The sequence below is a fragment of the Notolabrus celidotus genome, chromosome 14 (assembly GCF_009762535.1).
Source record: "Notolabrus celidotus isolate fNotCel1 chromosome 14, fNotCel1.pri, whole genome shotgun sequence".
NCBI classification, from domain to species: Eukaryota; Metazoa; Chordata; class Actinopteri; order Labriformes; family Labridae; genus Notolabrus; species Notolabrus celidotus.
In genome coordinates, this window is record NC_048285.1 from 20,223,057 (window position 1) to 20,234,134 (window position 11,078).

Consider the following 11,078-nt stretch of genomic DNA (forward strand, 5'->3'; position numbering starts at 1 on the left):
TTCATTACCAAGCAAACAGGAAAATCAGCAAGACGATTAATATAGTTCTGGTTAATACCTTAAACTACTGTCACAAGATTAGGTGAACAGATGAACACACTTTTCCAAATATTCTCTATATTGACACATTTGACAACAAATGTAACAACAGAAAGAGTGATGACATTTTTTGGTAAAAACAAAATCAGTTACACAAGTATAGGACAACATCAGCGAAGATGTAAGACATGTCATTTTTCACAAAAATTAACAAACAAAAAGCTACACAGTGAAGCTTTAACTATTAAAAATACTAAATCAAAGAGTTGGGAGAAAAATAATTTCCTAATATGCCGAAAGTAAAAACAGGAATACTGTCAGTTATAAGACATCTCTATTTCAGCTTGGCAGGATTGATTTCACTTTGGTGGCTGTAGATGGAAGCTAAAAAATTAGAGTGCTTTTTGTCAGAGTTTTACCATCCAAAACAGCTTGATACAGTAGACTACTTTAAAAAAAATGAAGATAAACAAGATGTATTTAGAGTGATGAATTTAATCCGTTGAATATTGTAATACAAAAACAATGTATGCATTTGATAGGCAGGGTAGAGACAGGGGCACTTAATGTGTATGCACATTTCTGCTATGGTGACAGTTATAAATAGCAAAATGACGCTCTGGGAGATTTCTACTTAGCTGTAAATTATGGATTGGTTCAGACCAGTTGAGACTCTGATCACTTGGGGGTGGTTCGACCCATGATTGCTTTCTTTGTGTTCCTCTCTGGTCTCAGCAGGATTATGTAACATTTGGGTCCAAACAGTGCCACCAGGAGACCAAAACTAGAGGCAAGGATGGCAAATATCTCCACTGCATCTGCATATTTTCCTGGAGAGTTGACATAGGCAGGGACAAAGGCCACCCACACAGCACAGAAGATCAGCATACTGAAAGTGATGAGTTTGGCCTCATTGAAGTTGTCAGGAAGATTCCTTGCCATAAATGCTAACAGGAAGCTAAGGGTAGCTAGTAAGCCAACATAGCCGAGTAAAACTGCAAAACCTATTGTGGATCCGACAACACACTCATAAACGATCTTGTCATTGTAGTATTGATTGTTTTTATGAGGAGCTGGTGAGGAGGAGACAATCCAGACGGTACAGATTGCTGCTTGGATTAAAGTGAGAGCAACAACTGTTCCTCTTTGTTGCAGAGCACCGAACCACTTCAGACTGGCTCCACCTCCTGGCTTTGAGGCCTTGAACACAGCTATAACAACCATGGTTTTCACCAGGATACATGAGACACAAAGAACAAAGCTGATCCCAAATGCTGCATGTCTCAACTGGCATGTCCATAGTCTGGGGCGGCCGATGAACAGCAGCGAGCACAGGAAGCAAAGTGTGAGTGCCACCAAGAGCAGGAAGCTCAGTTCAGTGTTGTTGGCTCGTACCATGGGTGTGCTGTGATGACAGATGAAGATCCCAAGGACGACAGCACAGATAAGTGTGCCTAGTAATGCAGCAGCTGTCAAGCAGATACCCAAAGGCTCGTGGTAAGAGAGGAAATCTGTTTTCTTAGGCACACAGTGGTCACGTTTTGGGCTTGACCAGAAGTCCTCAGGACAGCTGGTGCACTCCATCGAGTCTAAGAAAAAAAAAAAAGTTTATTCGTTTTCAACAGCAATGTTGGATGGGTGACAAATATTATCAACTTCCACAACATAGCAGAGAGTATTATAGGATACCAACTTGTTTCATTGCTGAACTTTCCCTCAGAACAAGCAACACAGTCAAAACAGCAAACAGGCTGCCCCTTTTTTCTGGCCATTCGAGTACCTGGGGGACAGCTCTCACTGCACACTGACTGGGGTGGCTGTAGATATGGTAAGAGTTATCACAGGGGCTTATTATTTGATTATTTCTTAGGTGTCATACAACAGGAAGGCAAATAAATATATTAACAGCAGTAACCTGCTTGGAGTCAAAGTTCCAGAAGATCTTGTCTTCATGAAGAGTGAGTTCTTCTCCTTTGAAGGACTTTTAACAACACCCACACTCTGCAGCCTTGTTGTCCCATCAGGAAGCCACTTCCAGTTCATGACGTCATAGATTGGTAATGCATTTCCATTCTCATCAAATGAGACTTCATCACCAAACGGTGTGGTGAAGTTGACTTGTTGCAAATAATGAACCAGCTACAAGAGGGCAGAAAAACACTGACATTGATACTGGGTTTCCATTTGCATGTGATTTGTCTATCCAGCTCCATCCATCTTCTTCCGCTTATCCGGGTCACGGGGGCAGCAGCCTCAGCAGGGAATTCCAGACACTCCTCTCCCCGGCCACTTCCACCAGCTCTTCTGGGAGGATACCGAGGCGCTCCCAGGCCAGCTGAGAGACATAGTCTCGCCAGCGTGTCCTGGGCCTTCCCCATGGCCTCCTCCCAGTCGGACATGCCCGAAACACCTCTCCAGGGAGACGTCCGAGAGGCATCCTGACCAGATGCCCTAACCACCTCATCTGGCTCCTCTCGATCCAGAGGAGCAGCGGCTCTACTTTCAGCCTCTCCCGGATGTCCGAGCTCCTGACCCTATCACTAAGGCTGAGCCCAGCTACCCTTCAGAAAAAGCTCATTTCGGCCGCTTGTATTCGCAATCTCGTTCTTTCGGTCACTACCCACAGCTCTTGACCATAGTTGAGGGTCGGAATGTAGATTGACCGGTAAATTGAGAGCTTTGCCTTCTGGCTCAGCTCCTTCTTCACCACAACAGACCGTTACAGCGTCCGCATCACTGCAGACGCCGCCTCGATCCGTCTGTCAATCTCGTGCTCCCTTTTCCCCTCACTCGTGAACAAGACCCTGAGATACTTAAGACTCCCCTCCGACCCGGAGAGGGCAAGCCACCCTTTTTCCGACTGAGCACCATGGCCTCAGACTTGGAGGTGCTGATCCCCATCCCCGCTGCTTCACACTCAGCTGCAAACCGTCCCAGTGCGAGCTGGAGGTCACTGTCTGATGAAGCCAATAGGACCACATCATCTGCAAAGGGCAGAGATGGAATCCCAAGGCCTCTGAACCGGACACCCTGTGCCTACAAATTCTGTCCATGAAAGTTATGAACAGAACCGGTGACAAATGGCAGCCCTGGCAGAGTCCAACCCCCACCAGGAACAAATGCGACTTACTTCCGGCAATGCGAACCAAACTCTGGCTCCGACAATACAGAGACTGAATGGCCCGTAGCAACAGGCCATCCACCCCATATTCCCGAAGCACCCCCCAAAGGATACCTCGGGGGGCATGGTCGTAAGCCTTCTCCAGGTCCACAAAGCACATGTGGACTGGTTGGGCAAACTCCCATGCCCCCTCCAGCACCCTCCCGAGGGTGTAGAGTTGGTCCAGTGTTCCACGGCCAGGACGAAAAACGCATTATTCCTCCTGTATCCGAGGTTCCACCAACAGCCGGACTCTCCTCTCTAGCACCCTGGAGTAAACTTTTCCAGTGAGGCTGAGGAGTGTGATCCCCCTATAGTTAGAACACACCCTCTGGTCCCCCTTCTTGAAAAGGGGGACCCCCACACCTGTCTGCCACTCCAGAGGCACAGTCCCCGATGTCCATGCAACGTTGCAGAGGCGTGTCAACCAGGACAGCCCTTCAACATCCAGAGCCTTGAGGAACTCGGGGCAGATCTCATCCACCCCCGGGGCCCTGCTGCTTCGGAACTGTTTGACTGCCTCCGCGACCTCGGCCCCAGTGATGAGCGAGCCCACCACCAAATCCCCCAGCTCCGGTTCCTCCTCGGAATGCATGCCGGTGGAATTGAGGAGATCCTCGAAGTATTCCTTCCACCGCCCGACTATACTCTCAGTCGAGGTCAGCAGCTCCCCATCCACACTGTAAACAGTGCGAACAAAGGGCTGCTTCCCCTTCCTAAGCCACCGGACAGTTTGCCAGAACCTCTTCGAGGCCGACTGAAAGTCTTCCTCCATGGCCTCACCAAACCTCTCCCACGCCCGAGTTTTCGCCTTGGCGAGCGCCCAGATCGCAGATTGTTTGGTCTGCCGGTACCCATCAGCTGCCTCCGGAGTCCCACAAGCCAGCCATGACATGTAGGACTCCTGCTTCAGCTTGACGGCACCCTTCACCTCTGGTGTCCACCAGCAGGTTCGGGGATTACCGCCACGACTAGCACCAGCAGCCTTGCGACCGCAGCTCCGGACAGCCGCCTCGGCAATGGCAACCGGGCCCATTCCGACTCCAACCCCGGAACGCGGTCAAAGCTGTGCCGGAGGTGGGAGTTGAAAACCAGCCTGACAGGGTCCTCCGCTAGACGTTCCCAGCAGACCCTCACTGTCCGTTTAGGTCTACCAGGTCTGTCCGGCATCCTCCCCTGCCACCTGATCCAACTCACCACCAGGTGGTGATCAGTTGACAGCTCTGCTCCTCGCTTCACTCGAGTGTCCAGAACATACGGCCGCAGATCAGCCGATATGACCACAAAGTCGATCAGCGATCTGCGACCTAGGGTGTCCTGGTGCCACGTACACTTATGAACACCCTTATGTCCGAACATGGTGTTCGTTATGGACAAACTGTGACTCGCACAGAAGTCCAACAACGGAACACCGCTCGAGTTCAGATCAGGCAGGCCGTTCCTCCCAATCACGCCCCTCCAGGTCACGCTGTCATTGCCCACGTGAGCATTGAAGTCCCCCAGCAGGACAATGGAGTCCCCAGTCGGGGTGCCTTCCAGCACCCGTCCCAAAGACTCCAAATAGGGTTGGTACTCTGAACTGCTGTTCGGTGCATAAGCACAAACAACAGTCAGGACTCGTTCCCCGACCCAAAGGCGCAGGGAAACAACCCTTTCGTCCACCAGGGAAAACTCCAACACACAGGCAGAGAGCCGGGGAGCTATGAGCAAGCCCACACCAGCCCTCCGCCTCTCACCCGGCGCAACTCCAGCAAAGAAGAGGGTCCAACCCCTCTCGAGAAAGGTTGGTTCCGGAACCAGAGCGGCGCGGAGAGGTGAGCCCAACTATATCTAGCCGGTATCTCTCAACCTCCAGCACCAACTCCGGCTCCTTCCCCACCAGAGAGGTGACATTCCATGTCCCAAAAGCCAGTTTCCGTAACCGAGGATCGGACCGCCAAGGCCCCCGCCTTTGGCTGCCGCCCAATCCACATAGCACCGGACCCCTGTGAGTCCCCCTGCGGGTGGTGAGTCCATAGGAGGACAGATCCATGTAACCCATTCGGGCTTGGCCTGACCGGGCCCCATGGTTGAAGGCCTGGCCACCAGGCGCTCGCATGCGGGCCCCAACCCCAGGCCTGGCTCCAGGGTGAGGCTCCAGTGGCCCTCCGGACAGGGTACACTTGGTCCTGTTCTGTTGTCCCATCCGGTGTCTTGGGGCCGCACTTGTCTGTCCCCTCACCTAGGACCTGTTTGCCTTGGGAGACCCTACCAGGGGCAATTGCCCCCGACGACATAGCTCCTAGGATCATTGAGGCACTCAAACCAATCCACCACGTTAAGGTGGCGACCTATGGAGGGGCATGTGATTTGTATCCTAGTTAAAGTATCGCTAGTATTTAAATATAGTGCACAGCTTCTGGTAACATTTAATAGTATTAATAAACTAACAAATGTGGCAATTTCATTTGATTTGTGAGAACTCTACTAATTTATTTAAACCTAAAGACAATCATATATTGTGCTTTCAACGTGTCAAGGGCATCCGTTTGCACTTCAGGACTTGGCTGCAATGTATGGTGGGGATTTTGACCCCTAGTTTGGCATTATTTACAAATTAAGAGTTTGAACTGTTTTTTATACCTTTTCATTATAAAATAGACCTATGAGTCTGAAATAAAGTATGTATTTTCTCTATCCAAAGTATCTTTTCCGTCCATTTCTTTTTACGTTCCTATCTCTCTCCCTCTCTCTCTCTCTCTCTCTCTCTCTCTCTCTCTCTCTCTCCCTCTCTCTCTCCTTGTCTTTTTCTGTCCACATCTCCTTCCATCAAACTTTCTAGGTCGATATGGTCATGTCAGGTGGCAGTGAGACAGGTTCTGCTCGATGTTCCTGCATGTTAAGGATTTTTTCCTGCCATTTCTGCCAAAAGTTGCTAAGTGCCTGCTCATGGCAAATTAATGTTTTTTCTAAATAAAATAACAGAGTATGATTTATTTGGCTCTATATACCATTTAAAACAACAACCAAAGAGTCTTTTTCTAATACACATAAGGGAGGAAGGTCTTGTAATCAGGGTCTTCTTATATTTGGGCCAATACAGTAAATACAACTTGATTGATTTATGGATACATTTTTCCCAAAACATCCTTTGTTTCCAACATCATATGAATGATACACACCTGCCATGGCTCCAGTTTCTGCAGAGCAGCACAGCTGTGCCCTCTGAAAGGCCCTCTCCCAGGCACACAGTGCAGCATGTCATCGAGGGCATAAGCAAGAGCATATACAGCCTTATAAATATTGTACTCAGGCCTCAGGTTAGAAACATCCAACAACTCAGTTTCAACATTTTCTAGGTCCTCTTCTCCAGTGCATACCTCTCCACCAGCTTCCAGCCAACCTGGAGGTGAAGTAAATTTACACCCAAACGTGTATTCCCAAAACTGCCTCGCCTGAAACAAAAGCAGATCAGATTTGAACAAAAATCAAGAAAATATCTTCATCATCATTAATGATCTGATTGTAAGCTTACTATGCTATTGTCATCACTTCTGTTGTCATGTAATTCAGGACGTGTGTGTTGAAGGAATTCCCTGAGCCCTGGTATTTCTCCTCTGCGGATGGCAATGCCCAGTGTGCCTCCAAGGTACGGCATGAGGCGAGGTGTCTGGAGCATCGCAGCTAATGTCCAGGATTCACTGGCCATCCACTGCAGGCCTGTCACATTTTGCTCTAACACCTGTTCATTACACTTTGTTAAGTTCATTGTTTCAAGACAAATGCTGAGAAAATATTGTCTACTAGTAGGACTGAATCACTTAGCTGAGAGCTCAAAACAGACAGACAGATAGACAGATAGATAGATAGATAGATAGATAGATAGATAGATAGATAGATAGATAGATAGATAGATAGATACCTCATCCATTAGTTTAATCAAGTGGATCAGATGTGCAAACACAATGACCACTCCAGCTGTCGATTTCTTCATCACTCCCACAATCCTCTTCAGTTCAGTGGGGTTGTCGCCCCACGGCAAAATCTCGGAGTAGGCCAGACAACCTCCTCCAGACTCAGCCAAGTCTGATGGAAAGGATCGAGCAACATGGAGTCCATAGTCATCATCACTGACAAGCAGACCTGCCCAGGTCCAGCCAAAGCGTTTCAGAATCTGAATCATGGCACGCACCTACTTTAACACAAAAGAGAGGGGTTCATGAACTGGTTGGAAAAGCATTTTGAGAAAGGCATACTGTTTGCTGTCTCATTGTAATTTTACAGTTAGTTTTTCGTCAGTCTTTTCTCTACTTCAATTTTGCAATTTGTATTTAAAGAGTTGCACCTGGAAGGCGTCACTCGGAATTGTTCTAAAAAAGGATGGAAAGCGTCTCCGATCGCTCAGGCAGGAACATGTGGCATAATAACTCACCTATGAAGAAACATACAGTATGCATAGGTTTCTTTTCTCATGCAGTGTAAAACAATTATAGGCAAAATATAGCCAAAAAAGGGAAGAAAACTTACAATGGGCAGTTTGAATAATCCTAACACATCAGAAGTGGCAATAGTAAATGTTGAGAAGGAATCACCCACAATCCCCAGGACTGGAGGGGTCCCTGAACAGTTTTCTTGAAGCACAAACTGTTCTTCTCTACTGCTGGCCAAAGACAAGGCAGCACTGAATCCAATTACAAGTGTAGCACAGTTGTCATACATACTGTATCCCAGAGTCACATTAGGAAGCAGGTTGGAGTTCTTGTTGATCTCATCAATAGCAAAGGCCATGGTCATGGCATGCCTGAACCTTGAAGGGTCAAGACTAGCACATAGAATGTCACGATTAAGCAGTAAATGAATAAAATAAACACATACATAAAGTATTCATGTCTGTATATGTGTGCTGCAGGAGTGAGACTTACCCTTGACAGCTGGGCTGCTTTGGCTCTGAGGTGAAAGTCAGTTCAGGGAAGACTGAGGTGTAGTGGACTCGAAAAAGCCCACCAAGAACCACATCACCCGGCTTATGCATCGCATTAAGATTAAACTGTCTCCTCATGTTACAAGATGAGGAAAAGGTCGCAGACTCTGACAAGCAAAAGAAGGAGCAGCAGTATAGAATCAAGATCAAGTAGATGTACAGGAACAAATGATCTGCAAATGCCCCCATAACTGCCCTCCTCCCGTTGCCTGTTTGTAGCCTTCATGCACAATTTTGACATTTTTATATGCAGGGTTATGTCATCGGCTTTAGTGGTTGTCATCATAGCTCCACACCACCCCTCAGGACCTTGCATGGCAAGATTATGCTCATATCTAATTAGCTCCAGTGCCACAGAATGTCATGGCAGAGGTGTCTTAGGGTGTTAATAGAAGGTATTAATTGCAGTAACTCAGCTACGTAAATGGTAACCTGATCTAAGAAACATATTGCAGATATAATTCAGTTACAGTTCAATCATTACAGCTAATTAAAATGTGCTTGCCTCTTTGTAAAATGAGTGGAAGTGTTTCTGTTTTCCAGAATAAGGATTAACAGGCTTAATTTCTTCATATTGGGTACGGTTACATGATGTTTTTAATTCTGAATTAATAATTCCGAATTAAATAATTCGGAATTAAAGTTTTCTCCTTCGTGTTTACATGGAAATAGTAATTCCGAATTGAGGTTTACATGGAAAACACGTTTAATTGTTTATATTTAATTCCTCTTAACGTCTGGGGGTTGGGAAGGGTTCTGGTTGGACAGGGGCGGGCGTGACGTATTTACGTTTACCGGAAGAAAACAGACTCCAGTTCCTGCTTCTTTCATTTTCAGTTACAACATGGAAGACCACACAATAAGTTCAAATTTCGCCTTGATTTTGACTATAGTTGTTAAAAAGCAGCTCGACACAAACGTACTGCTTCACTTTCGTCAGCTGAGGAGGTGAAGAGAGATAGATGACCGGAGAAGGGAGGTGGAAGACCTGACTGTGGCGATTCAAAGCCGGTTAGTGCAACGGCTGCTCTACCTCAGCCTGAAATATGAGCCCGCCAGCGCGGAGTATGTGCGTCATCGCAACAGGACAAGGGAACGAGCATGCGCAGAACGACCGGGATTAATTTAAAGCGGAATGAACGTATACATGATAGAGGAATTATTCAATCGAATTGAAAATCAGAATAAACCATCTACTTACATCGGATTTAAGTTTAATTCGGAACTATCATTTTCATTCGGAATTAGGTGTTTACATGGTAATTTTAAATATTTTTAAAGAGGATTTAATCTTAATTTGTAATTAAAGAGGAATTAAAAGTCTCATGTAAACGTAGCCAATGAGTCATTAAAATACTGTCAAGCTCTGGTTTTGGTTTGATCCCAATCTCTTGGCCCACTCAATCTGTCCTCTCTCATCCTGTTCAGTACCAGGATTAATTATTGTTCTTGCACTGTGTTCCCCCTTTTCATTGGTGCCAATGCTTTTGAATTATCCTGACCAGAAACAGACATTCTGTCCAGCAAGGTAAAGGGGCCTCATAGTGAAATGGGGTGCATGGTCAAACAGAAGCAACCCTCTCTTTCTTGTTTATGACACATTGAACTGAGGACACCCATACATGTGTTATACCTTCACTTCAATGGAAATTCACATGAATTAAACATTTCTCCACAGAGCGACAAGGCTATACATCACCTCTGTGCTCAGTTACATGTTTAATATGCAGCCTTCATTTTAAATCATCATCTCACCACCATATTATGCAAGTATTCTGTTATTAATACATTCTTGTCATTTTTTATGTAATCAAACACTTCAATTATATTAGGATTCTGTTATGGTATTATAGACAAATGTTGCAGATCGTATCAGTCACATCTAAACTATGATGTCCACTAGGTGGTGACAGAGACAGTCACTAAAGAACAGCTGTATTCCTGTTTGCTTTCAAGTGTCTTTGGTAGACTTGGGTGGCACACTATATATTGGACTTAAGTAGAAAACAAGTGTAGACACATAGGTACACAGGGCAGGCTGTCTTAAGGCTGATTCATACTTCGGTGTCAAATCGATAGCGTAGCCTTCGCCGGGGGTCCGCGTAGCTCCCGTACCTACGCAGAGGCCTACACATGTAGCTGACGTGCACCTCCTCCAAAATGTAACTACGCATAGAATCGACACGGACCGCAAGCCCTGTGATTGGTCCGCTCTGCGGCATTGTATTTCCCGAATTTATATCACTTCCGGGATCACGGACATCGTCCGTGTATTTCATCTCCTCCTCTCTATTTTTCATGTAATCATGTCTGTATGATAATCAGCAACATGTATCAGCTGTAGATTAACATAACACACTCTGAATGGTTGTGGAGAAGTAAACAGAGATCGTAGCGGGGCCGGAAGCAGGCGACCGGTTATTAGAGAGACCACACTGCCCTCAAGCGTTTCGGAGGAGAATTGCTGCACGACACAGACACATCGACGCACAAGTATGTGGTGCTCATGTCCAGTCAGACCCTGCTGCGTAGGGGTGACACAGAAGTATAAATCAGCCTTTACTCAGAAATTGTGTTATTACTTCACCAACAGTACATGGAAGTTGGAACTGCACAAAGTTCATTTAAAGCTCCTGTGGGGAGCTTTTAGAGCTGGTAATGAGGCAAATGGAAACTGAGACTGATGTTTTTTTCATTACCAAGCAAACAGGAAAATCAGCAAGACGATTAATATAGTTCTGGTTAATACCTTAAACTACTGTCACAAGATTAGGTGTACAGATGAACATTTTTTCCAAATATTCTCTATATTGACACATTTGACAACAAATGAAGCAACAGAAAGAGTGATGACATTTTTTGGTAAAAACAAAAACAAAATCAGTTACACAAGTATAGGACGACATCAGCGAAGATGTA

At 46.1% G+C, this 11,078-nt stretch overlaps 1 protein-coding gene across 1 annotated transcript; it reads right to left on the reverse strand.

Annotated features, from left to right (window-relative positions):
- Positions 1 to 572: 572 nt before the first annotated feature.
- On the reverse strand, positions 573 to 8,210 carry LOC117825530 (extracellular calcium-sensing receptor-like). Its single transcript, XM_034701424.1, is given in 10 exon segments — positions 573 to 1,628; positions 1,733 to 1,856; positions 1,955 to 2,016; positions 2,019 to 2,178; positions 6,361 to 6,633; positions 6,714 to 6,920; positions 7,101 to 7,370; positions 7,524 to 7,610; positions 7,706 to 8,000; positions 8,101 to 8,210. Coding segments are annotated over 10 exon segments (2,499 nt in total). The 3' UTR covers positions 573 to 717.
- Between the last annotated feature and the right edge of the window lie 2,868 nt (positions 8,211 to 11,078).